We start from the raw sequence: 27,734 nt of genomic DNA, 5'->3' as shown, positions 1-27,734 counted from the left end.
TGTCAGTGGTCTACTAGGGAAACAAACACACAACATAATAAGTGTCCCACTCTTCCCACTCCCAAGAACAACCAGCAGTCCAGGTCACGTCAGATTATAAACACAGCAGTTTATTTAGCAGAGCAGAGAACAACAGGCCCAAAAACAACAAGAAGGTTAAAGTCCTTTACTCGAACCTATCAGAAGAAATGAAAATAAAAGACTGAACTCTGACCTACTCTCCTAACGACAAAAACATGACAAAAGTGTTCGACACAAAATCGGTCCTCTCTCTCCTCATCACGCTGTGTTGCATTTATTTACAGTAATAAGTAATAACACAGAGATACAGATGATGCCTTCAGGGACTCCTCAGAGTTCAAGTGAAAAAGTCTGAAATCAGACGTTCACAGCAGCTGAAGCAACAGACGACAGTTAACCAGTTAAACACTCTGAGCAGATTATCTTTAAAGAGACGCCGACAAACCGACCAATCAGGATCAAGATTTTACCTGCTGTCTAATTACACTCAAAGTTATGATGAACAAAACGCCGTCACCATGACAACGCAGTCACAAACAATGCTGAGAGAGTCAGATCATCATCTTCATGTGTTAGTGTTCCACAGTCACAGAGATCTTCTCTGGTAAAATCTTCACTTCATCCGCAGTGCCAATGTAAGGAAACATCCTGTCAGTGAAAGTGTGTGTGAAGGTGTGTATGTGTGTGTTAGTATCAGGATCAGAGAACGACAGCTCTCCTCTGTTACAGTCCAGATTCACTCTGATCCTCTGAGGATTCTTCTTCAATGAGAGATCAGTGTTTGTACATGATGGAGAGTCTGCTCTGTATTTACCCTCATAGAACCATATTGTCCATAATCCAGACTCTATGACTCCCTTCCTCTGTCCAGACTCTGCTAACACTCCCAGAAACCAGACTGGACTGTCTCCAACCTGGACGTCCCAGCTGTGAGTCCCTGAGTTAAAGCCCTCAGAGCCCAGGACAGACACGTAATAATCAATCCTCTCTGGATTATCAGGAAGCTGCTGACTCAGTAGTCCTCTCACACAGGTCAGATCTTCAGACAGGATGAGGACTGGATTAGCAGTGTTTGGGTCCAGAATGATCGGACTGTAGGAGACCATGTCCTTCATCTTGGTCCAGATGTTGAAGCTCAGGTTGCCCAGGTGTTTGGCCTGGTCTATCAGAGCTCCTGAGGGCAGCTGTGGATCCTCCAGCAGGGGGCGCTGCTGGACTCTTTCCACTGCAGCCTTGTAGTTTTTCAGGAATGAGACGTCTGCAGCTCTCAGCTCGTCCTCTGTGTCTCTGACTGTGAGTGAAAGAGCTGCTATCTCTCTGCTCAGAGCCTCCATCTCCTCCTTCATCCTCTGACTCTTCTGCTCCTCTTCCTCCCTCAGTGCACACAGCCTGGCCTCCTCTTCCTCTTCTAGAAACTGGTGAAGCTTCTTAAACTGCTCCTTAATCAGCCTCTCTGTGTGTCGGGCCTGGACCTGAATGTGTCCTGCTGTTTGATCAAACTTCACTTTAACTTCTTCACAAACCTTTAACTTCTTCTTTACCGGCTCCAGAGTTTCCTGAAGTTTCTTCTTGAGTTCTTCAGCAGCTTCATCGATGGGTCTGAATCTGTGCTCAGAGTGTTTTTGTGAATCTCTGCAGATGTGACACACCGGCTCCTGATGGTCCAGACAGAAGAGTTTGAGTTTCTCAGAGTGCAGACTGCAGAGATCCTCTGAAGCTCTCTGATCTCTCTCCTGCAGGAAACTCTCACACAGATTCTTTAAAGATAAGTTAGGAGGTAATTCCTTTGAGTTTCTCCTCTTACAGAGTGGACACTCCTGGTTCTCCTTCTCCTTCCAGCAGTTCTGCACACACACTCTACAGAAGCTGTGGCTGCAGGACAGCATCACTGGATCTGTAAAGATGTCGAGGCAGACCGGACAGCTCAGATCTTCCTCTAACTTGGACGCCATTTTACCTCAGAGTCAAAACACGCAGCAGAAAAAAACAGGAAGCCGCTCCTCGTCCCTGAGAGTTACTCTGACTTTGAAACTCTGGTTCAATTTGTGGATTCAGCAGCAGCTTGAAATGTTCGTATTCCCAGTATCCCAGTATAACAAGTACTCCCAGTATCCCCTCGTCCTCCTGTCCTCTCTCAGTGGAAGTCGTGCTGGTTTGTGTCTGCAGGTCAAAGTCTGTCTGTCAGTGTGTGTGTCTCTGCAGAGTGAGGCAGAATAACAGCCTGTTTCCTGGTTCGTCTCAGGTGAGGGGGCGGAGCTTCTTCTTCTGAGTCATTAAATGTTTATATAAATCTGATCCTGGCCCCGCCCCTCTCTCTGAGTAGATACAGAAAAAATGCAGAAGTACAGGTTTGGAGTTTGGGAGGCATCTGTCTGTACATGAACAGGAATCTTTCCTCTCAGTAAACACTGAGGAAGTGAAACATCATTTATATATAATATCTCTGAAACACTGCTGGTTAACAATCTGCACATTAGAGTACGTCGTCTCATTCAGCCGGAAGAAAAATCACAGTATGAACTCCGTCATCAGTGACGAGCTTTGAGCTTCACACACACACGACGGAGATTCTGGAGTCAGTTTGGGAAATACTCGGGCGGCACTACAACTTACATTTATCACCGTTATGTACGCCATTTTCCCCACGCATACTCACTTCCTGTTTCTTCCTGTTTCTGTTTTCTCTCCTATAGGTTTCCTCAGGTCACATGGCCTCCCAAAAAACGTTGGTGGTGATCAAAATGTGAAACGATATTTTTTTAAAACTTTAACACAGGTGGAAAGTTGCAACGAGGACAAGAAGGTTCATGTAAATAAAATTTAAAATAAACCTACCGGTGCTGGAATCTGACTCCTGTCGATTCTGGTCTGAAGAGACAGACTGCGTCCATGATCCTGTGTGTCTACGGGGCACAGCGGGGACATCTTGTGTTTGTGCTGCACAGAGACACACACACACTTTCTCTGGAAACACAAAGAGCAGTCCTCAGTTTGCATCAGATGTGTCTTTGCTCCTGTGGGAGTCGTCCGTCCACAGAGAAGCAGATTTCTGCATAAACTCCACTTTTCCTGGACTCCGTCCCCGTCTCTGAGGGGACTCGGGTCGGAGACGAGCAGGGACAGCAGCAGCAGCAGCCACGACCTCATCGTGCTGACAGAGAGTGTGTGAGGGCAGGCTCTTATCTTTACTGCCATTTTTCTCACGTTGCTTTGACTATGCAAACCCCGGAGAGAAAGACGGCTCTATCAGACGAGGTGTAATAACAGAGAGGGAACTGTCACAGGTGTAACGTTTAAAAAGTCTCATCTTGGGTCTTATTTGAGTCATGCAGCAACTCCACCTTGAATCCAAACGGTTGCTTTTGTGCAGCCGTGTTCACTAATGCTCTCCTGTCAGGAGGACTGCTCCTAAAGTCCTCCTGTTCACACGTGCACCTCACCACTGTACGACAGCAGGAGGGGGTGCAGGTGCAGGTGCAGGGGGTAAACGCAGTCTCCCCTTATGGGAGGGGGCGTGACGCTTGATACCCTGTGACTGCAGCACGATGCATCGAGTGTCTGCATGCGACCGCTACGATCTCTGATGGTCAGTTTGTTGTGTTTCAGCTCTTTTGATGACATTGTGATTCTGTCAAACTACACAAAGCGTTTATCTAAAAGGTAAACCTTCTGCTCTTTCCTCCTTTTTTTACCCCCAGACGGACAATTCTACTTAATTTTCATTATTGACAAATTTTGGTTTTCACAGATAATAATGCATGCAACCCTGAGCAGGGCATTGAGAGTTAGTGCCATCAAACCTTTAATATTGACAAGTAGCGACCACGACTTCTGCCACTACTACATGTTTTTTTTTACCTCACCTCTTACCTCGGGAGACAGCTGCCCCCCTCCCCCCTCCTGTCTGACAGGGTTCAGTCTCTCGCTGTGAAGGGGGGGCAGCTTGTCCTAAAAATGTTCTGCAGACATTTTGAGGTGTTCATGTGTGACAGAAATGCTCGTGATGATTTAAAAGCCTTCGCTCAGGGTTGAACTGCTCAGGACTGAAGAGATCAGTTTGAACTGAAACTCCTGGGTCAGACAAACTTTATGCGACAACTCAGAACTTTATTTACAATAACAATGTTTGTTTTCTCAAGTTTGTTGTTGATTTTATACAGGAAATGTGTCTTTGCTACCGAAACAGTTGAGTTGCAAATAGAAACAACGCTCTCACTGATATGATCACATTGTCCTGCCTGCTCCAGCTTGAAACCAAAAAAACAAACTGTCTGCCTACACTTTTTTTTTTAACCACTGTGGCTCTTGTATTGTGCAGTTTGGCCAGCAGAGGGCGACAGTGTGCTCATATGTTTTGACCCACTTCATTCTGCCTCACACAGATTCATGAATGAGCAAAAACAAAAGTCAGAATGTGCAGATTTTTAAAAAACACAGGGAGGCGTGTGATTGGTTCATCACGCAGACATTGGTCAAAGTTTTTACAGACTTACAAACTGATACAGATGATGGATTTACTTTGTTCCTTTTTCAGAGAACCTGAGTTATGAATTTATGTCAGGACCTAAAAACAATTTCAACCTGAATCTTAAAAAGTGGATCTGGAGGAAATGACCGACCCTGAGTTTAAATATCGTCTTAATGCTGCACTGTTCTGTCAGTGGTCTACTAGGGAAACAAACACACAACATAATAAGTGCTCCCACTCCTCCCACTCCCAAGAACAACCAGCAGTCCAGGTCACGTCAGATTATAAACACAGCAGTTTATTTAGCAGAGCAGAGAACAACAGGCCCAAAAACAACAAGAAGGTTAAAGTCCTTTACTCGAACCTATCAGAAGAAATGAAAATAAAAGACTGAACTCTGACCTACTCTCCTAACGACAAAAACATGACAAAAGTGTTCAACACAAAATCGGTCTTCTCTCTCCTCATCACGCTGTGTTGCAATTATTTACAGTAATAAGTAATAACACAGAGATACAGATGATGCCTTCAGGGACTCCTCAGAGTTCAAGTGAAAAAGTCTGAAATCAGACGTTCACAGCAGCTGAAGCAACAGACGACAGTTAACCAGTTAAACACTCTGAGCAGATTATCTTTAAAGAGACGCCGACAAACCGACCAATCAGGATCAAGATTTCACCTGCCGTCTAATTACACTCAAAGTTATGATGAACAAAACACCATCACCATGGCAACACAGTCACAAACAATGCTGAGAGAGTCAGAGCATCTTCTTCTTCATGTGTTCGTGTTCCACAGTCACAGAGATCTTCTCTGGTAAAATCTTCACTTCATCCAAAGTGCTAATGTAAGGAAACATCCTGTCAGTGAAAGTGTGTGTGAAGGTGTGTATGTGTGTGTTAGTATCAGGATCAGAGAACGACAGCTTTCCTCTGTTACAGTCCAGATTCACTCTGATCCTCTGAAACTTCTTCTCCACTGAGAGAACAGTGATTGGACGTGATGGAGAGAGTGCCCCGTATTTACCATCTTGGAACAATATTGTCCATAATCCAGACTGTATGTCTCCCTTCCTCTGTACAGACTCTGCTAACACTCCCAGTAACCAGACTGTACTGTCTCCAACCTGGACGTCCCAGCTGTGAGTCCCTGAGTTAAAGCCCTCAGAGCCCAGGACAGAGCAGTCATCATCAAACCTCTCTAGATTATCAGGAAGCGGCAGCTCCTCCTCTCCTAGACTCACACAGGTCAGATCTTCAGACAGGATGAGGACTGGATGAGCAGTGTTTGGGTCCAGAATGAGCGGAGTGTAGGAGACCATGTTCTTCATCTTGGTCCAGATGTTGAAGCTCAGGTTGCCCAGGTGTTTGGCCTGGTCTATCAGAGCTCCTGAGGGCAGCTGTGGATCCTCCAGCAGGGGGCGCTGCTGGACTCTTTCCACTGCAGCCTTGTAGTTTTTCAGGAATGAGACGTCTGCAGCTCTCAGCTCGTCCTCTGTGTCTCTGACTGTGAGTGAAAGAGCTGCTATCTCTCTGCTCAGAGCCTCCATCTCCTCCTTCATCCTCTGACTCTTCTTCTCCTCTTCCTCCCTCAGTGCACACAGCCTGGCCTCCTCTTCCTCTTCTAGAAACTGGTGAAGCTTCTTAAACTGCTCCTTAATCTGCCTCTCTGTGTGTCGGGCCTGGACCTGAATGTGTCCTGCTGTTTGATCAAACTTCACTTTAACTTCTTCACAAACCTTTAACTTCTTCTTTACCGGCTCCAGAGTTTCCTGAAGTTTCTTCTTGAGTTCATCAGCAGCTTCATCGATGGGTCTGAATCTGTGCTCAGAGTGTTTTTTTGAATCTCTGCAGACGACACACACCGGCTCCTGATGGTCCAGACAGAAGAGTTTGAGTTTCTCAGAGTGCAGACTGCAGAGATCCTCTGAAGCTCTCTGATCTCTCTCCTGCAGGAAACTCTCACACACGTTCTTTAAAGCAAAGGCAGGAGCTAACGCTTCCTTTGAGTTTCTCCTCTTACAGAGTGGACACTCCTGGTTCTCCTTCTCCTTCCAGCAGTCCTGCACACACACTCTACAGAAGCTGTGGCTGCAGGACAGCATCACTGGATCTTTAAAGATGTCGAGGCAGATCGGACAGCTCAGATCTTCCTCTAACTTGGACGCCATTTTACCTCAGAGTCAAAACATGCAGCAGGAAAAAAAACAGGAAGCCGCTCCCCGTCCCTGAGAGTTACTCTGACTTTGAAACTGTGGTTCAGTTTGTGGATTCAGCAGCAGCTAGAAGTGTTCGTATTCCCAGTATCCCAGTATAACAATTACTCCCAGTATCCCCTCGTCCTCTCTCAGTGGAAGTCGTGCTGGTTTGTGTCTGCAGGTCGAGGTCCGTCTGTCAGTGTGTGTGTCTCTGCACTGCGACGCAGGAAAACAGCCTGTTTCCTGGATTTTCTCAGATGAGACAGTTGAGGGGGCGGAGCTTCCCATAACTTTCTGCTTTGACATACGGGCAGTTTTATCACATTAATGTGAAGGGTTAAAAAAATCAAGGTCAATTAAAGGTTAAAGGTTTGACTTTTTGATCAGCTCCAGCTTGAAAACAAAACAACCAGTGTGGCTCTTGTATTGTGCAGTTTGGCCAGCAGAGGGCGACAGTGTGCTCTCATATGTTTTGACCCACTTTTTAAAAAACACAGGGAGGCGTGTGATTGGTTCATCACGCAGAGATTGGTCAAAGTTTTTACAGACTTACAAACTGATACAGAAGATGGACTTACTTTGTTCCTTTTTTAGAGAGCACGAGTTATTAATTTATGTCAGGACCTAAACACAATTTCAACCTGAATCTTAAAAAGTGGATCTGGAGGAAATGACCGACCCTGAGTTTAAATATTGTCTTAATGCTGCACTGTTCTGTCAGTGGTCTACTAGGGAAACAAACATCCATTCATCCATTTTCTGCCGCTTATCCGGGGCCGTGTCGTGGGGGCAGCAGTCTAAGCAGAGACACCCAGACTTCCCTCACCCCAGACACCTCCTCCAGCTCTTCCGGTGGGACCCCAAGGCGTTCCCAAGCGAGCCGAGAGACATAGTCTCTCCAGCGTGTCCTGGGTCTACCCCGAGGCCTCCTCCCGGAGGGACATGCCCGGAACACCTCCCTAGGAAGGCGTCCAGGGTGCATCCGGACCAGATGCTCGAACCACCTCAACTGACTCCTCTCGATGTGAAGGAGTAACGGCTCTACTCCGAGCTCCTCCGTGGTGACCGAGCTCCTCACCCTATCTCTAAGGGTGCGCCCAGCCACCCTACGGAGGAAGCCCATTTCGGCCGCTTGTATCGGAGATCTCGTTCTTTCAGTCATAACCCAAAGCTCATGACCATAGGTGGGGGTAGGAACGAAGATCGACCCCGAACCCCATACTCCCGGAGCACCCCCCACAGGGCGCCGCGAGGGACACGGTCGAATGCCTTCTCCAGATCCACAAAGCACATGTGGACTGGTTGGGCAAACTCCCATGAACCCTCGAGCACCCGCTGGAGAGTGTAGAGCTGGTCCAGTGTTCCACGGCCAGGACGAAAACCGCATTGTTCCTCTTGAATCCGAGATTCGACAAACAGCCGGATCCTCCTCTCCAGAACCCTGGAATAGACTTTCCCAGGGAGGCTGAGGAGTGTGATTCCCCGGTAGTTGGTACACACCCTCCGGTCCCCCTTCTTAAAAAGAGGGACCACCACCCTGGTCTGCCAGTCCAGAGGCACTGTCCCCGACCTACACGCGATGTTACAGAGACGTGTCAACCATGACAGCCCCTGCACATCCAGAGACTTAAGATACTCAGGGCGAATCTCATCCACCCCCGGAGCCTTGCCACCAAGGAGCTTGCCAACTACCTCAGTGACTTCGGCTTGGGTGATGGATGAGTCTACCTCAGAGAACTCAGCCTCTGCTTCCTCGGTGGAAGACGTGACGGTGGGATTGAGGAGATCCTCGAAGTATTCCTTCCACCGTCCGACTACATCTCCAGTTGAGGTCAGCAGCTCCCCACCTCCACTGTAAACAGTGTTGGCGAAGCACTGCTTCCCCGTCCTGAGGCGACGGACGGTTTGCCAGAATTTCCTCGAGGCCGACCGAAAGTCCTCCTCCATGGCCTCCCCGAACTCCTCCCAGGCCCAAGTTTTTGCCTCCACGACCGCCCGGGCTGCGGAACGCGTGGCCTTCAGGTACCCGTCAGCTGCCTCAGGAGTCCTATGCGCCAGCAATGCCGGATAGGACTTCTTCTTCAGCTTGACAGCCTCCCTTACTTCCGGTGTCCACCACCGGGTTCGGGGATTGCTGCCACGACAGGCACCAGAAATCCTGCAACCACAGCTCAGAGCAGCTGCTTTGACGATGCAACTGTCTTTGCCGCGTGAGTGTTGAAGTCCCCCAGTAGATCAATGGAGTCGCCAGTCAGAGCACTGCCCAGCACCCCTCCCAGGGACTCCATGAAGGCCGGGTACTCCTCACTGCTGTTCGGGCCGTAGGCCAGGACCACAGTGAGAGACCTGTCCCCTACGCAAAGGCATAGGGACGCAACCCTCTCATTCACCGGGGTAAACTCCAACACATGGCAATTGAGCTGTGGGGCTATAAGCCGGCCCACACCAGCCCGCCACCTCTCACTGCAGGCAACTCCAGAGTGGTGAAGTGACCAGCCCCTCTTGAGGACCTGGGTTCCAGAGCCCAAGCCTTGCGTAGAGGTGAGCCCGACTATCTCGCCCTCCAGCAAAAGCTCAGGCTCCTTCTCGCCCAGTGAGATGACATTGCATGTCCCAAGAGCGGAAGCTGAAGCCCCCGCAATCGATTGCCGACCGATCCACAATGCACCCGACCCCTGCAGCTTCCTCTGTGGGGGGTGAGTCCATAGGAGGACTGGCCTGCGTTGTGCTTCCGGGTTCGGCCCGGCCTGGTCCCACAGGCAAAGGCCCAGTCACCAGGTCTTCTCCTACGGGCCCCAACCCCAGGTCTAGCTCCAGGGTGGGGCTCCAGCTGTAGGGCGACGTCTCTGTCCTTGCTGTGGTGTCCTTCTTAGGGATCTTTGAACTGCTTTTAGTTTTAACCGTCACCTAGGACCTGTTTGCCTTGGGTGACCCTAATTGGGGCATAAAGCCCCCGATAACATAGCTCCTACGATCATTCGGGTACTCACACTGAGATAAAGTAGCAGTTTAGTTGGGAGACCAGCCCTGACTTTAAATTCCGTCTTAATGCAGAACTGTTATATCCCCAGTCTCAGGGAACAAACACACAACATAATAAGTGCTCCCACTCTTCCCACTCTCAAGAACAACCAGCAGTCCTTGTCACTTCAGATTTTAAACACAGCAATTTATTTAGCAGAGCAGAGAACAACTCTGCCTCTGCTGATCCAGTTTCTCCTCTGTATTGAGATGTATTATTGAATATATAAAAAAGTCCCATCATTATGTCCTCGAGAGAAAATTGAAGTAAACATGTTAGCATTGTCATATTAGCTTGTTAGACGTTGTTTGCAGGCTGCAGGGGGTCGGCCTCCAAGAGCCGCGTGCTGCATTCTTGACACATTTTCTTTGTTCCTTGTTCAGAGAACCTGAGTTATTAATTTATGTCAGGACCTAAACACAATGTCAACCTGAATCTTAAAAAGTGGATCTGGAGGAAATGACCGACCCTGAGTTTAAATATCGTCTTAATGCTGCACTGTTATGTCAGTGGTCTACTAGGGAAACAAGCACACAACATAATAAGTGCTCCCACTCCTCCGACTCCCAAGAACAACCAGCAGTCCAGGTCACGTCAGATTATAAACACAGCAGTTTATTTAGCAGAGCAGAGAACAACAGGCCCAAAAACAACAAGAAGGTTAAAGTCCTTTACTCGAACCTATCAGAAGAAATGAAAATAAAAGACTGAACTCTGACCTACTCTCCTAACGACAAAAACATGACAAAAGTGTTCAACAAAAAAATCTGTCCTCTCTCTCCTCATCACGCTGTGTTGCAATTATTTACAGTAATAAGTAATAACACATAGATACAGATGATGCCTTCAGGGACTCCTCAGAATTCAAGTGAAAAAGTCTGAAATCAGACGTTCACAGCAGCTGAAGCAACAGACGACAGTTAACCAGTTAAACACTCTGAGCAGATTCTCTTTAAAGAGACGCCGACAAACCGACCAATCAGGATCAAGATTTTACCTGGTGTCTAATTACACTCAAAGTTATGATGAATAAAACACCGTCACCATGACAACACAATTGTCACAAACAATGCTGAGAGAGTCAGATCATCATCTTCTTCATGTATTAGTGTTCCACAGTCACAGAGATCTTCTCTGATAAAATCTTCAGTGGGAGTTTATCCCCAGTGTAAAAGGAAGGAAACATCCTGTCAGTGAAAGTGTGTGTGAAGGTGTGTATGTGTGTGTTAGTATCAGGATCAGAGAACAACAGCTTTCCTCTGTTACAGTCCAGATTCACTCTGATCCTCTGAGGATTCTTCTTCAATGAGAGAACAGTGACTGGATGTGATGGAGAGAGTGCCCCGTATTCACCATCATTGAACCCTATTAACCATAATCCAGACTCCATGTCTCCCTTCCTCTGTACAGACTCTGCTAACACTCCCAGGTCCCAGTCTGTACTGTCTCCAACCTGGACGTCCCAGCTGTGAGTCCCTGAGTTAAAGCCCTCAGAGCCCAGGACAGAGCAGTGATAATCAAACCTCTCTGGATTATCAGGAAGCTGCAGCTCTTCCTCTCCTCGTCTCACACAGGTCAGATCTTCAGACAGGATGAGGTATGGATGAGCAGTGTTTGGGTCCAGAATGACCGGACTGTAGGAGACCATGTCCTTCATCTTGGTCCAGATGTTGAAGCTCAGGTTGCCCAGGTGTTTGGCCTGGTCTATCAGAGCTCCTGAGGGCAGCTGTGGATCCTCCAGCAGGGGGCGCTGCTGGACTCTTTCCACTGCAGCCTTGTAGTTTTTCAGGAATGAGACGTCTGCAGCTCTCAGCTCGTCCTCTGTGTCTCTGACTGTGAGTGAAAGAGCTGCTATCTCTCTGCTCAGAGCCTCCATCTCCTCCTTCATCCTCTGACTCTTCTGCTCCTCTTCCTCTCTCAGTGCACACAGCCTGGCCTCCTCTTCCTCTTCTAGAAACTGGTGAAGCTTCTTAAACAGCTCCTTAATCTGCCTCTCTGTGTGTCGGGCCTGGACCTGAATGTGTCCTGCTGTTTGATCAAACTCCTCTTCAATTTCTTCACAAACCTTTAACTTCTTCTTTACCGGCTCCAGAGTTTCCTGAAGTTTCTTCTTGAGTTCTTCAGCAGCTTCATCGACGGGTCTGAATCTGTGCTCTGAGTGTTTTTGTGAATCTCTGCAGACGAGACACACCGGCTCCTGATGGTCCAGACAGAAGAGTTTGAGTTTCTCAGAGTGCAGACTGCAGAGATCCTCTGAAGCTCTCTGATCTCTCTCCTGCAGGAAACTCTCACACAGATTCTTTAAAGATAAGTTAGGATGTAATAATTCCTTTGAATGTCTCCTCTTACAGAGTGGACACTCCTGGTTCTCCTTGTCCTTCCAGCAATCCTGCACACACACTCTACAGAAGCTGTGGTAGCAGGACAGGATCACTGGATCTTTAAAGATGTCGAGGCAGACCGGACAGCTCAGATCTTCCTCTAACTTGGACGCCATTTTACCTCAGAGTCAAAATATACAGCAGAAAAAAAGAGGAAGCCGCTCCCCGTCCCTGAGAGTTACTCTGACTTTGAAACTGTGGTTCAGTTTGTGGATTCCGCAGCAGCTTGAAGTGTTCGTATTCCCAGTATCCCAGTATAACAAGTACTCCCAGTATCCCCTCGTCCTCCTGTCCTCTCTCAGTGGAAGTCGTGCTAGTTTGTGTCTGCAGGTCGAGGTCTGTCTGTCAGTGTGTGTGTCTCTGCAGAGCAACGCCGAATAACAGCCTGTTTCCTGGTTCGTCTCAGGTGAGGGGGCGGAGCTTCTTCTTCTGAGTCATTAAATGTTCATATAAATCTGATCCTGGCTCCGCCCCTCTCTCTGAGCGACTCTCCCAGAGTAGGTGCAGAAAAAATGCCGAAGTACAGGTTGTAGTATGGGAGACACCTGTCTGTACATGAGCAGGAAACTTTCCTCTCAGTTAACACTGAGGGAGTGAAACATCATTCATATATAATATCTCTGAAACACAGATGTCTTGAGATGTCTCATAGAATATTAGAAAAGTCCCATCATTATGTCCTCAAGAGAACATTGAAGTAAGGCATCCTCTTAGTTAACTTGTTTAGCATGTTAGCATTGTCCTTATTAGCTTGTTAGATGTTGTTAGCATGCTGCAGGGGGTCGGCCTCAAAGGGCCGCGTGCTGCATTCTTGACAGATTTTCTTTGGTCCTTTTTCAGATTTCAGATTATTTTCTGTCAGGACCTGAGACAATTTCAACCAAAAACTTAAGAAGTGGATCTGGAGGAAATGACCAACTATCCATCTATTCATCCATCCATTTTCTCCTGCTTATCTGGGGCCGTGTCGTGGGGGCTGCAGTCTAAGCAGAGACGCCCAGACTTCCCTCACTCTAGAAACTTCCTCCAACTCTTCCGGTGGGACCCCGAAGCGTTCCCAGGCCAGCTGAGAGACATAGTCTCTCCAGCGTGTCCAGGGTCTATCCCGAGGCCTCCTCCTGGAAGGACATGCCCGGAACCCTTCCCTAGGGAGGCGTCGAAGGGGCATCCGGAACAGATGCCCGAGCCCCCTCAGCTGACTCCTCTTGTTGTGAAGGAGTAGCGGCTCCACTCCGAGCTCTTCCTGGTGGCTGAGCTCCTCACCAAATCTCTAAGGGTGCGCCCAGCCACCCTACGGAGGAAGCCCATTTCAGCCCCTTGTATCTGGGATCTCATTCTTTCGGTCATGACCCAAAGCTCATGACCATAGGTGTGGGTAGGAATGAAGATCGACCGGTAAATCGAGGGCCTCGTCTTGTGGCTTAGCTCCTTCTTCATCATGACAAACTGATACAGCGACCGCATGACTGCGGACGAAGTAAAAGTTATGAACTGAACCGGAGACAAAGGGCAGCCCTGCCGGAGGAGAACACTGGGAACAGGTCTGACTTACTGCTGGCAAAGTGAAACAGGCTCCTGCACCAAGAATAAAGGAAGTGGACCACCTTAGCAAAGGGCCCCAGACCCCATATTCTTGGAGCACCCCCCACAGAACGCCACGGCAGACACGGTCAAATGCCTTCTCCAGATCCACTTTTAAACTGGTTGAGTGAACTCCCATGAACCCTCGAGCACCCACTGGAGAGTGTAGAGCTGGTCCAGTGTTCTGCGGCTGGGACGATAAGTGCATTGTTCCTCTTGGATCAGAGGTTTGACAAAGAGCCGGATCCTCCTCTCCAGTACCCTGGAATAGGCTTTCCCAGGGAGGCTGAGAAATGTGATTCCCCGATAGTTGGAACACACCCTTCGATCCCCTTTCTTGAAAACAGGGACCACCACCCCGGTCTGCCAGTCCAGAGGCCCTGTCCCCAACCTCCACAAGATGTTACAGAGATGTATCAACCATGACAGCCCCTGCACATCCAGAGACATAAGATACTCAGGGAGAATCCACCCCCTGTGTCTTGCCACCAAGGAGCTTGCCAACCACCTCGGTGACTTTTATTTGGGTGATGGACGAGTCTACCTCTGAGAAGTCAACCTCTGCTTCCTCATTGGAAGACGTGATGGTGGGATTGAGGAGATCCTCAAAGTTTTGCTTCCACCACCCGATTACATCTCAAATTGAGGTCAGCATCTCCCCACCTACACTGTAAACAGTGTTGATAAAGCACTGCTGCCAGAATTTCCTCGAGGCCGTCCGAAAGTCTTCCTCCATGGCCTCCCCGAACTCCTCCCAGGCCCAAGTTTTGCCTCCACAATAGCTGCCACAACAGCTGCCTCGGGCGTCCAATGAGCAAGCAACGCCCGATAGGACTCCTTCTTTCATATAAGGGAAGCCGTTCATCCCAATCATCCCCCTCCAAGTCTCACTGTCTTTGCCCGCGTGAGTGTTGAAGTCCCCCAGTAGAACAATGGAGTCCCCAGTCAGAGCACTGTCCAGCAACCCTCCCAGGGACTCCATGAAGGCCAGGTACTCCTCACTGGTGTTCGGGCCGTAGGCCAGGACCACAGTGAGAGACCTGTCCCCTACTTAAAGGCGTAGGGACGCAACCCTCTCATTCACCGGGGTAATCTCCAACACATGGCGATTAAGCTGTGGGGCTATAACCCGGCCCACACCAGCCCGCCACCTCTCACTGCAGGCAACTCCAGAGTGGTGAAGTGACCAGCCCCTCTTGAGGAGCTGGGTTCCAGAGCCCAAGCCTTGCGTAGAGGTGAGCCCGACTATCTCACCCTCCCGCAAAAGCTCAGGCTCCTTCTCCCCCAGTGAGATGACATTGCATGTCCCAAGAGCGGAAGCTGAGGCCCCCCGCAATCGACTGCCGCCTGATCCACAATGCACCCGACCCCTACAGCTTCCTCTGTGGGTGGTGAGTCCATAGGAGGACTGGCCTGCATCGTGCTTCCGGGTTCGGCCCGGCCTGGTCCCACAGGCAAAGGCCCAGTCACCAGGTCCTCTCCTACGGGCCCCAACCCCAGGTCTAGCTCCAGGGTGGGGCTCCAGCTGTAGGGCGACGTCTCTGTCCTTGCTGTGGTGTCCTTCTTAGGGATTTTTGAACTGCTTTTAGTTTGAGCCGTCACCTAGGACCTGTTTGCCTTGGGTGACCCTAATTGGGGCATAAAGCCCCCGATAACATAGCTCCTACAATCATTCAGGTACACACACTGAGATAAAGTAGCAGTTTAGTTGGGAGACCTGCCCTGATTTTAAATTCCGTCTTAATGCAGAACTGTTATATCCCCAGTCTCAGGGAACAAACACACAACATAATAAGTGCTCTCACTCTTCCAACTCCCAAGAACAACCAGCAGTCCATGTCACTTCAGATTTTAAACACAGCAATTTATTTAGCAGAGCGGAGAACAACGGGCCCAAAAACAATCAACAAAAAGGTTAAAGTCCTTTATTCGTACCTATCCGAAGACAAAAGCCTGTTTGCTGGTTCTTCTCAGATGAGACAGGTGAGGGGGCGGAGCTTCTTCTTGTGGGTCATTAAATGTTTATGTAAATCTGATCCTGGCTCCGCCCCTCTCTCTGAGTAGGTCCCTTTTTTGGAAATCAAAATATGGTCACCCTACATTATTAGCTTGTTAGACATTGTTAGCATGCTGCAGGGGGTCGGCCTCAAAGAGCCGCGTGCTGCATTCTTGACAAATTTTCTTTGTTCCTTTTTCAGAGAACCTGAGTTATTAATTTCTGTCAGGACCTGAAGACAATTTCAATCTGAATCTTAAAAAGTGGATCTGGAGGAAATGACCAACCCTGAGTTTAAATATCGTCTTAATGCAGCACTGTTATAGACCGATGTACCTTTGAGTCCTAAAACCAGGAAGTGAGTTAGCATGTTAGCGCCATGGGTTCCTAACTCTCAAATTAAATGTGGATTTTGAATGGGTTTGTGGTTAAGACGCCTGAAATAAGGTCTGTGGTTAACACAAGCTGAAGAGATGTTGACATTTTATTAGACAAGATAAACTACGTTAGCTAAGACCCCACTTGTGAACTTTAAAGTTTTTACGCAAACTTTAAATGGCGGTTGCTAACGAGTAGCTAACTGAAACTACAGTGGTTGTTGCAGACATTACACGTCATCACACCATGAACTCTCTCCCTAATCCTCCTTACAGCCTCTAGTCATGTTTTTCAGTGTTCTTGTAAATATTAGGTTAATAAGCAACTTATTAAGCTAACTTTTCACTAGCTTGTCAAATCCGCTGATTAGATCGATGAAGCATAACGGTCGTGACGTCATCATGAACCGACCGCCATGTAGTTAGCTTGTAGCGTAGCATTAGCTTTTTACTTCTCTCAGCTGAATTATTCTTCAAACTTTATATAAATGATGTTCATCTGTAAAGATTATCCCGCTGAACAAAACAGCTACGCATCAGAAACGTGTGTTTGACACAAAGCTTATTTTCTGCAATGATCTAAAATCCAATGCAAAAATCCCATTGCCGAATTTTTTCGGGTTAGCCAACAAAAATATTTCATTACTATACCTGTCTATGTCAGTGGTGGGTGACCCTAATTGGGGCATAAAGCCACCAATAACTAGAGGAAGAAACACACAACATAATAAGTGCTCCCACTCGTCCCAGTCCCAAGAACAACCAGCAGTCCAGGTCACGTCAGATTATAAACACAGCAGTTTATTTAGCAGAGCAGAGAACAACAGGCCCAAAAACAACAAGAAGGTTAAAGTCCTTTACTCGAACCTATCAGAAGAAATGAAAATAAAAGACTGAACTCTGACCTACTCTCCTAACGACAAAAACATGAGATGTGTTCAACATAAAAATCGGTCCTCTCTCTCCTCATCACGCTGTGTTGCAGTTATTCACAGTAATAAGTAATAACACAGAGATACAGATGATGCCTTCAGGGACTCCTCAGAGTTCAAGTGAAAAAGTCTGAAATCAGACGTTCACAGCAGCTGAAGCAACAGACGACAGTTAACCAGTTAAACACTCTGAGCAGATTATCTTTAAAGAGACGCCGACAAACCGACCAATCAGGATCAAGATTTTACCTGGTGTCTAATTACACTCAAAGTTATGATGAATAAAACACCGTCACCATGACAACACAGTCACAAACAATGCTGAGAGAGTCAGATCATCATCTTCTTCATGTATTAGTGTTCCACAGTCACAGAGATCTTCTCTGATAAAATCTTCAGTGGGAGTTTATCCCCAGTGTAAAAGGAAGGAAACATCCTGTCAGTGAAAGTGTGTGTGAAGGTGTGTATGTGTGTGTTAGTATCAGGATCAGAGAACAACAGCTTTCCTCTGTTACAGTCCAGATTCACTCTGATCCTCTGAAACTTCTTCTTCAATGAGAGAACAGTGACTGGATGTGATGGAGAGAGTGCCCCGTATTCACCACCATTGAACCCTATTAACCATAATCCAGACTCCATGTCTCCCTTCCTCTGTCCAGACTCTGCTAACACTCCCAGGTCCCAGTCTGTACTGTCTCCAACCTGGACGTCCCAGCTGTGAGTCCCTGAGTTAAAGCCCTCAGAGCCCAGGACAGAGCAGTGATAATCAAACCTCTCTGGATTATCAGGAAGCTGCAGCTCTTCCTCTCCTCGTCTCACACAGGTCAGATCTTCAGACAGGATGAGGACTGGTTCAGCAGTGTTTGGGTCCAGAATGATCGGAGTGTTGGAGACCATGTCCTTCATCTTGGTCCAGATGTTGAAGCTCAGGTTGCCCAGGTGTTTGGCCTGGTCTATCAGAGCTCCTGAGGGCAGCTGTGGATCCTCCAGCAGGGGGCGCTGCTGGACTCTTTCCACTGCAGCCTTGTAGTTTTTCAGGAATGAGACGTCTGCAGCTCTCAGCTCGTCCTCTGTGTCTCTGACTGTGAGTGAAAGAGCTGCTATGTCTCTGCTCAGAGCCTCCATCTCCTCCTCCATCCTCTGACTCTTCTGCTCCTCTTCCTCCCTCAGTGCACACAGCCTGGCCTCCTCTTCCTCTTCTAGAAACTGGTGAAGCTTCTTAAACTGCTCCTTAATCTGCCTCTCTGTGTGTCGGGCCTGGACCTGAATGTGTCCTGCTGTTTGATCAAACTTCACTTTAACTTCTTCACAAACCTTTAACTTCTTCTTTACCGGCTCCAGAGTTTCCTGAAGTTTCTTCTTGAGTTCTTCAGCAGCTTCATCGATGGGTCTGAATCTGTGCTCAGAGTGTTTTTGTGAATCTCTGCAGACGACACACACCGGCTCCTGATGGTCCAGACAGAAGAGTTTGAGTTTCTCAGAGTGCAGACTGCAGAGATCCTCTGAAGCTCTCTGATCTCTCTCCTGCAGGAAACTCTCACACACGTTCCTTAAAGCAAAGGCAGGAGGTAACGCTTCCTTTGAGTTTCTCCTCTTACAGAGTGGACACTCCTGGTTCTCCTTCTCCTTCCAGCAGCTCTGCACACACACTCTACAGAAGCTGTGGCTGCAGGACAGCATCACTGGATCTTTAAAGATGTCAAGGCAGACCGGACAGCTCAGATCCTTCTCTAACTTGGACGCCATTTTACCTCAGAGTCAAAACATGCAGCAGGAAAAAAGAGGAAGCCGCTCCCCGTCCCTGAGAGTTACTCTGACTTTGAAACTCTGATTCAGTTTGTGGATTCAGCAGCAACTTGAAGTGTTCTGATTCCCAGTATCCCAGTATAACAAGTACTCCCAGTATCCCCTCGTCCTCCTGTCCTCTCTCAGTGGAAGTCGTGCTGGTTTTTGTCTGCAGGTCGAGGCCCGTCTGTCAGTGTGTGTGTCTCTGCAGAGTGAGGCAGAATAACAGCCTGTTTCCTGGTTTGTCTCAGGTGAAACAGGTGAGGGGGCGGAGTTTCTTCTTCTGAGTCATGAAATTTTCATATAAATCTGATCCTGGCTCCGCCCCTCTCTCTGATCGACTCTCCCTGAGCAGGTACAGAAAAAATGCCGAAGTACAGGTTGTCGTTTGGGAGACACCTGTCCGTACATGAGCAGGAAGTTTTCCTCTCAGTTAACACTGAGGAAGTGAAACATCATTCATATATAATATCTCTGAAACACAGATGTCTTGAGATGTCTTATAGAATACTAGAAGAGTCCCATCATTATGTCCTCAAGAGAACATTTAAGTAAGTTAAACTCTTAGTTCACTTGTTTAGCATGTTAGCATTGTCCTTATTAGCTTGTTAGACGTTGTTAGCATGCTGCAGGGGGACAGATTTTCTTTGGTCCGTTTTCAGATTTCAGATTATTTTCTGTCAGGACCTGAAGACAATTTCAAACAAACACTTAAAAAGTGGATCTGGGGGAAATGACCAACTATCCATCTATTCATCCATCCATTTTCTCCCGCTTATCTGGGGCCGTGTCGTGGTGGCTGCAGTCTCGACACCAGACACTTCCTCCAACCCTTCCGGTGGGACCCGCAGGCGTTCCCAGGCCAGCTGAGAGACATAGTCTCTCCAGCTCTATCCCGAGGCCTCCTCCTGGAAGTACATGCCTGGAACACTTCCCTAGGGAGGCGTCAAAGGGGCATCCAGAACAGATGCCTGAGCCCCCTCAGCTGACTCCTCTAGCTGTGAAGGTGTAGCGGCTCCACTCCGAGCTCCTCCCTGGTGGCCGAGCTCCTCACCTTATCTCAAAGGGTGCTTCCAGCCACCCTACGGAGGAAGCACATTTCAGCCCCTTGTATCTGGGATCTCATTCTTTCGGTCATGACCCAAAGCTCATGACCATAGGTGAGGGTTGGAATGAAGATCGACCGGTAAATCGAAGGCCTCGCCTTGTGGCTTAGCTCCTTCTTCATCACGACAAACTGATACAGCGACCGCATGACTGCGGACGAAGTAAAAGTTATGTACAGAACCGGAGACAAAGGGCAGCCCTGCAGGAGGAGAACACGCATGGGGAACAGGTCTGACTTACTGCTGGCAAAGCGAGACAGGCTGCTGCACAAACAATAAAGGAACTGGACCACCTTAGCAAAGGGCCCCAGACCCCATACTCTTGGAGCACCCCCCACAGAACGCCACAGGGGACACGGTCAAATGCCTTCCTCCATATCGACATTTAAACTGGTTGAGCGAACTCCCATGAACCCTCGAGCACCCACTGGAGAGTGTAGGGCTGGTCCAGTGTTCTGCGGCTCGGACAATAAGTGCATTGTTCCTCTTGGATCAGAGGTTTGACAAACAGCCGGATCCTCCTCTCCAGTACCCTGGAATAGACTTTGTCAGGGAGGCTGAGGAATGTGATTCCACGATAGTTGGAACATACTCTTCGATCCCCCTTCTTGAAAACAGGGACCAGGGACCACCCCGGTCTGCCAGTCCAGAGGCCCTGTCCCCAACCTCCACAAGATGTTCTCATCCACCCCCGGTGTCTTGCCACCAAGGAGCTTGCCAACCACCTCGGTGACTTTGGTTTGGGTGATGGACGAGTCTATCTCTGAGAACTCAACCTCTGCTTCCTCAGTGGAAGACGTGATGGTGAGATTGAGGAGATCCTCAAAATATTCCTTCCACCACCCGATTACATCCCAAATTGAGGTCAGCATCTCCCCACCTACACTGTAAACAGTGTTGAGAAAGCACTGATGCCAGAATTTCCTCGAGGCCGTCCGAAAGTCTTCCTCCATGGCTTCCCCGATCTCCTCCCAGGCCCAAGTTTTGCCTCCACAACAGCTGCCACAACAGCTACCTCAGGAATCCAAAGAGCTAGCAACGCCCGATAGGACTCCTTCTTCAGCTTGACAGCCACCCTTACTTTCAGTGTCCACCACAAGGTTCGGGGATTGCTGCCACAACAGGCACCAGAAACCCTGCGACCACAGCTCAAAGCAGCCGGGTGGGCTTCGACAATGGAGGTGGAGAACATGGTCCACTCGGACTCAATGTCTCCAGCCTCCACAGGGATTTCTGAAAAGCTCGTCCGGAGTTGAAGACCTCACTAATAGAGGGTTCTGCCAACAGACCCTCAGTACATGTTTGGGCCTGCCAAGTCTGACCGGCTTCTTCCCCCGTCAGTGCATCCAACTCACCACCAGGTGGTGATCAGGTGACAGCTCAGTCCCGCTCTTCACTCGAGTGTCCGAGACACATGGCCGGAGGTCATATGACACGACTACAAAGTCTATCGACCTGCGGCCTTGATTCTCCTGGTGTGACGTGCACTTATGGATATCCCTGTGCTCGAACATGGTGTTCATTATGGACAAACTGTGACTTGCACAGAAGTCCAATAACAGACCACCACTCTGGTTCATATAAGGGAGGCCGTTCATCCCAATCACCCCGCTCCAAGTCTCACTGTCTTTGCCCGTGTGAGCGTTGAAGTCCCCCAGTAGAACAATGGAGTCCCCAGTCAGAGCACTGTCCAGCAACCCTCCCAGGGACTCCATGAAGGCCAGGTACTCCTCACTGCTGTTCGGGCCGTAGGCCAGGACCACAGTGAGAGAACTGTCCCCTACGCAAAGGCATAGGGACGCAACCCTCTCATTCACCGGGGTAATCTCCAACACATGGCGATTAAGCTGTGGGGCTATAACCCGGCCCACACCAGCCCGCCACCTCTCACTGCAGGCAACTCCAGAGTGCTGAAGTGACCAGCCCCTCTTGAGGAGCTGGGTTCCAGAGCCCAAGCCTTGTGTAGAGGTGAGCCCGACTATCTCACCCTCCCGCAAAAGCTCATGCTCCTTCTCCCCCAGTGAGATGACATTGCATGTCCCAAGAGCGGAAGCTGAGGCCCCCGCAATCGACTGCCGCCCGATCCACAATGCACCCGACCCCTACAGCTTCCTCTGTGGGTGGTGAGTCCATAGGAGGACTGGCCTGCGTCGTGCTTCCGGGTTCGGCCCGGCCTGGTCCCACAGGCAAAGGCCCTGTCACCAGGTCCTCCCCTACAGGCCCCAACCCCAGGTCTAGCTCCAGGGTGGGGCTCCAGCTGTAGGGCGACGTCTCTGTCCTTGCTGTGGTGTCCTTCTTAGGGATTTTTGAACTGGTTTTAGTTTTAACTGTCACCTAGGACCTGTTTGCCTTGGGTGACCCTAATTGGGGCATAAAGCCCCCGATAACATAGCTCCTACGATCATTCGGGTACTCATACTGAGATAAAGTAGCAGTTTAGTTGGGAGACCAGCCCTGACTTTAAATTCCATCTTAATGCAGAACTGTTATATCCCCAGTCTCAGGGAACAAACGTACAACATAATCAGTGCTCCAACTCTTCCCACTCCCAAGAACAACCAGCAGTCCATGTCACTTCAGATTTTAAACACAGCAATTTATTTAGCAGAGCAGAGAACAACTCTGCCTCTGCTGATCCAGTTTCTCCTCTGTATTGAGATGTATTATTGAATATTTGAAAAGTCCCATCATTATGTCCTCGAGAGAAAATTGAAGTAAACATGTTAGCATTGTCATTATTAGCTTGTTAGACGTTGTTAGCATGCTACAGGGGGTCAGCCTCAAGGAGCCGCGTGCTGCATTCTTGACACATTTTCTTTGGTCTTTTTTCAGAGAACCTGAGTTATTAATTTATGTCAGGACCTAAACACAATTTCAATCTGAATCTTAAAAAGTGGATCTGGAGGAAATGACCGACCCTGAGTTTAAATATCGTCTTAATGCTGCACTGTTCTGTCAGTGGTCTACTAGGGAAACAAGCACACAACATAATAAGTGCTCCCACTCGTCCCACTCCCAAGAACAACCAGCAGTCCAGGTCACGTCAGATTATAAACACAGCAGTTTATTTAGCAGAGCAGAGAACAACAGGCCCAAAAACAACAAGAAGGTTAAAGTCCTTTACTCGAACCTATCAGAAGAAATGAAAATAAAAGACTGAACTCTGACCTTCTCTCCTAACGACAAAAACATGTCAAAAGTGTTCAACAAAAAAATCGGTCTTCTCTCTCCTCATCACACTGTGTTGCATTTATTTACAGTAATAAGTAATAATACAGAGATACAGATGATGCCTTCAGGGACTCCTCAGAATTCAAGTGAAAAAGTCTGAAATCAGACGTTCACAGCAGCTGAAGCAACAGACGACAGTTAACCAGTTAAACACTCTGAGCAGATTCTCTTTAAAGAGACGCCGACAAACCGACCAATCAGGATCAAGATTTTACCTGGTGTCTAATTACACTCAAAGTTATAATGAACAAAACACCGTCACCATGGTAACGCAGTCACAAACAATGCTGACAGAGTCAGAGCATCATCTTCTTCATGTGTTCGTGTTCCACAGTCACAGAGATCTTCTCTGGTAAAATCTTCACTTCATCCGCAGTGCCAATGTAAGGAAACATCCTGTCAGTGAAAGTGTGTGTGAAGGTGTGTATGTGTGTGTTAGTATCAGGATCAGAGAACAACAGCTTTCCTCTGTTACAGTCCAGATTCACTCTGATCCTCTGAAACTTCTTCTTCAATGAGAGATCAGTGTCTGGATGTGAAGGAGAGAGTGCTCTGTATTTACCATTGATGAACCATATCGACCATAATCCAGACTCTATGACTCCCTTCCTCTGTTCAGACTCTGCTAACACTCCCAGGTCCCAGTCTGGACTGTCTCCAACCTGGACGTCCCAGCTGTGAGTCCCTGAGTTAAAGCCCTCAGAGCCCAGGACAGACCATTGATAATCAAACCTCTCTGGATTATCAGGAAGCTGCAGCTTCTCCTCTCCTCGTCTCACACAGGTCAGATCTTCAGACAGGATGAGGTCTGGATGAGCAGTGTTTGGGTCCAGAATGAGCGGACTGTAGGAGACCATGTCCTTCATCTTGGTCCAGATGTTGAAGCTCAGGTTGCCCAGGTGTTTGGCCTGGTCTATCAGAGCTCCTGAGGGCAGCTGTGGATCCTCCAGCAGGGGGCGCTGCTGGACTCTTTCCACTGCAGCCTTGTAGTTTTTCAGGAATGAGACGTCTGCAGCTCTCAGCTCGTCCTCTGTGTCTCTGACTGTGAGTGAAAGAGCTTCTATCTCTCTGCTCAGAGCCTCCATCTCCTCCTTCATCCTCTGACTCTTCTGCTCCTCTTCCTCCCTCAGTGCACACAGCCTGGCCTCCTCTTCCTCTTCTAGAAACTGGTGAAGCTTCTTAAACTGCTCCTTAATCAGCCTCTCTGTGTGTCGGGCCTGGACCTGAATGTGTCCTGCTGTTTGATCAAACTTCACTTTAACTTCTTCCCAAACCTTTAACTTCTTCTTTACCGGCTCCAGAGTTTCCTGAAGTTTCTTCTTGAGTTCTTCAGCAGCTTCATCGATGGGTCTGAATCTGTGCTCAGAGTGTGTCTCTGAATCTCTGCAGACGACACACACCGGCTCCTGATGGTCCAGACAGAAGAGTTTGAGTTTCTCAGAGTGCAGACTGCAGAGATCCTCTGAAGCTCTCTGATCTCTCTCCTGCAGGAAACTCTCAGACACGTTCTTTAAAGCAAAGGCAGAAGGTAATACTTCCTTTGAGTTTCTCCTCTTACAGAGTGGACAGTCCTGGTTCTCCTTCTCCTTCCAGCAGTCCTGCACACACACTCTACAGAAGCTGTGGCTGCAGGACAGCATCACTGGATCTTTAAAGATGTCGAGGCAGATCGGACAGCTCAGATCTTCCTCTAACTTGGACGCCATTTTACCTCAGAGTCAAAACACGCAGCAGAAAAAAACAGGAAGCCGCTCCCCGTCCCTGAGAGTTACTTTCACTTTGAAACTCTGGTTCAGTTTGTGGATTCAGCAGCAGCTTGAAGTGTTCGTATTCCCAGTATCCCAGTATAACAAGTACTCCCAGTATCCCCTCGTCCTCCTGTCCTCTCTCAGTGGAAGTCCTGCTGGTTTGTGTCAGCAGGTCGAAGTCCGTCTGTCAGTGTGTGTGTCTCTGCAGAGTGAGGCAGAATAACAGCCTGTGTCCTTCCTGGTTCATCGCAGGTGAGGGGGCGGAGCTTCATTAAATGTTCATATAAATCTGATCCTGGCTCCGCCCCTCTCTCTGAGTAGGTACAGAAAAAATGCAGAAGTACAGGTTGTAGTTTGGGAGGCACCCGTCCGTACATTAACAGGAAGCTTTCCTCTCAGTTAACACTGAGGGAGTGAAACATCATTTATATATAATATCTCTGAAACACTGCTGGTTAACAATCTGCACATTAGAGTACGTCGTCTCATTCAGCCGGAAGAAAAATCACAGTATGAACTCCGTCATCAGTGACGAGCTTTGAGCTTCACACACACACGACGGAGATTCTGGAGTCAGTTTGGGAAATACTCGGGCGGCACTACAACTTACATTTATCACCGTTATGTACGCCATTTCCCCCACGCATACTCACTTCCTGTTTCTTCCTGTTTCTGTTTTCTCTCCTATAGCTTTCCTCAGGTCACATGCCCTCCCAAAAAACGTTGGTGGCGATCAAAATGTGAAACTATATTTTTTTTAAACTTTAACACAGGTGGAAAGTTGCAACGAGGACAAGAAGGTTCATGTAAATAAAATTTAAAATAAACCTACCGGTGCTGGAATCTGACTCCTGTCGATTCTGGTCTGAAGAGACAGACTGCGTCCATGATCCTGTGTGTCTACGGGGCACAGGGGGGACATCTTGTGTTTGTGCTGCACAGAGACACACACACACTTTCTCTGGAAACACAAAGAGCAGTCCTCAGTTTGCATCAGATGTGTCTTTGCTCCTGTGGGAGTCGTCCGTCCACAGAGAAGCAGATCTCTGCATAAACTCCAGTTTTCCTGGACTCCGTCCCCGTCTCTGAGGGGACTCGGGTCGGAGACGAGCAGGGACAGCAGCAGCAGCAGCCACGACCTCATCGCGCTGACAGAGAGTGTGTGAGGGCAGGCTCTTATCTTTACTGCCATTTTTCTCACGTTGCTTTGACTATGCAAACCCCGGAGAGAAAGACGGCTCTATCAGACGAGGTGTAATAACAGAGAGGGAACTGTCACAGGTGTAACGTTTAAAAAGTCTCATCTTGGGTCTTATTTGAGTCATGCAGCAACTCCACCTTGAATCCAAACGGTTGCTTTTGTGCAGCCGTGTTCACTAATGCTCTCCTGTCAGGAGGACTGCTCCTAAAGTCCTCCTGTTCACATGTGCACCTCACCACTGTACGACAGTAGGAGGGGGTGCAGGTGCAGGTGCAGGGGGTAAACGCAGTCTCCCCTTATGGGAGGGGGCGTGACGCTTGATACCCTGTGACTGCAGCACGATGCATCGAGTGTATGCATGCGACCGCTACGACCTCTGATGGTCAGTTTGTTGTGTTTCAGCTCTTTTGATGACATTGTGATTCTGTCAAACTGCACAAAGCGTTTATCTAAAAGGTAAACCTTCTGCTCTTTCCTCCTTTTTTACCCCCAGACGGACAATTCTACTTAATTTTCATTATTGACAAATTTTGGTTTTCACAGATAATAATGCATGCAACCCTGAGCAGGGCATTGAGAGTTAATGCCATCAAACCTTTAATATTGACAAGTAGCGACCACGACTTCTGCCACTACTACTTCTGCATGTTTTGTTTTTTTACCTCACCTCTTACCTCGGGAGACAGCTGCCCCCCTCCCCCCTCCTGTCTGACAGGGTTCAGTCTCTCGCTGTGAGGGGGGGCAGCTTGTCCTAAAATGTTCTGCAGACATTTTGAGGCGTTCATGTGTGACAGAAATGCTCGTGATGATTTAAAAGCCTTCGCTCAGGGTTGAACTGCTCAGGACTGAAGAGATCAGTTTGAACTGAAACTCCTGGGTCAGACAAACTTTATGCAACAACTCAGAACTTTATTCACAATAACAATGTTTGTTTTCTCAAGGCTGTTGTTGATTTTATACAGGAAATGTGTCTTTGCTACCGAAACAGTTGAGTTGCAAATAGAAGCGACGCTCTCACTGATATGATCACATTGTCCTGCCTGACTTTATATTACTCTGTGTTAACCGTGCTAATGTTCTTTTGCATATAATCAGACTTTATCCAGAACACACACACACACACACACACACACTCCCGAGGTTAGTCATCACTTTCATCTGGGCGACACCGAAGCAGCAGGTAAGAATGCCTCCTGTCTTTTGTTCCATCTTTCAGACGAAGTTTAGAAAAGACTCAAATGATGTTTTAGCATGAGAAGTTTGTTTTTAAGGATCGTTATGATGTAAAAACATAAACTGCACACGTTTGAATCTATGCAGAGAAAAGTTCAACAGGTAACTAAACATTGAAGCTGCAGCTGAAATGTCACATCTTAAACTGATGCCCTTTGTGATGTCATGAAGGGAAAATCTCCAAACGGCTTGTTTGAGCACACATTTTCTGAAAAGTGGAGCAGGCAGAAGACAGAGAGGATGGACTTTTCTCATCATTGGGGGGTTTGTAGACAGATACATGTTAGAGTCAGAGGAACAAGGGGAAGTGGATTTTACAGAACGTGTGGCCTTTAATTTGGGCTGTGAGATATGAGGATTGGATGATGGCAGATTTTTTATTTACCCTAATACCAAGAAACTCTGGGATTACTTAACCAGCTTCTTGTGATCATGAAGTGCAAGCTCAGTTGTCG

The 27,734-nt window shown here is 48.2% G+C and overlaps 5 protein-coding genes across 5 annotated transcripts in view; 1 reads left to right on the top strand and 4 right to left on the bottom strand.

Moving 5' to 3' along the window:
- The window catches only part of LOC306837411 (uncharacterized protein), a 37,640-nt gene that overhangs the window by 9,399 nt on the left and 507 nt on the right, over positions 1-27,734 (top strand). The window lies entirely within an intron of this gene.
- LOC306837214 (uncharacterized protein) lies at positions 90-6,676 on the bottom strand. Its single transcript, XM_079364775.1, has 3 exons — positions 5,253-6,676; positions 4,896-4,899; positions 90-1,978 (listed from the first exon to the last, which is right to left on the bottom strand). Exons 1-3 carry the CDS (start codon positions 6,657-6,659, stop codon positions 594-596), a joined length of 2,796 nt encoding a protein of 931 aa, XP_079220901.1. The 5' UTR covers positions 6,660-6,676; the 3' UTR covers positions 90-593.
- On the bottom strand, positions 10,794-12,205 carry LOC306837393 (nuclear factor 7, ovary-like; the record flags this gene model as incomplete). Its single annotated transcript, XM_079365051.1, has 1 exon — positions 10,794-12,205. One exon carries the CDS (start codon positions 12,203-12,205, stop codon positions 10,814-10,816), a length of 1,392 nt encoding a protein of 463 aa, XP_079221177.1. The 3' UTR covers positions 10,794-10,813.
- LOC306837394 (nuclear factor 7, ovary-like) lies at positions 16,824-18,721 on the bottom strand (the record flags this gene model as incomplete). Its single annotated transcript, XM_079365052.1, has 1 exon — positions 16,824-18,721. The coding sequence occupies one exon, from the start codon at positions 18,719-18,721 to the stop codon at positions 17,330-17,332; it is 1,392 nt and encodes a 463-aa protein (XP_079221178.1). The 3' UTR covers positions 16,824-17,329.
- LOC306836926 (nuclear factor 7, brain-like) lies at positions 22,910-25,036 on the bottom strand. The gene has a single exon (XM_079364309.1). It carries the CDS (start codon positions 24,801-24,803, stop codon positions 23,394-23,396), a length of 1,410 nt encoding a protein of 469 aa, XP_079220435.1. The 5' UTR covers positions 24,804-25,036; the 3' UTR covers positions 22,910-23,393.

The sequence above is a fragment of the Symphodus melops genome (assembly GCF_947650265.1).
Source record: "Symphodus melops genome assembly, chromosome: 16".
Classification (NCBI taxonomy): Eukaryota; Metazoa; Chordata; class Actinopteri; order Labriformes; family Labridae; genus Symphodus; species Symphodus melops.
Note: the sequence above shows the minus strand (reverse complement) of the source record. Positions and strands in the feature narration are given on the sequence as shown.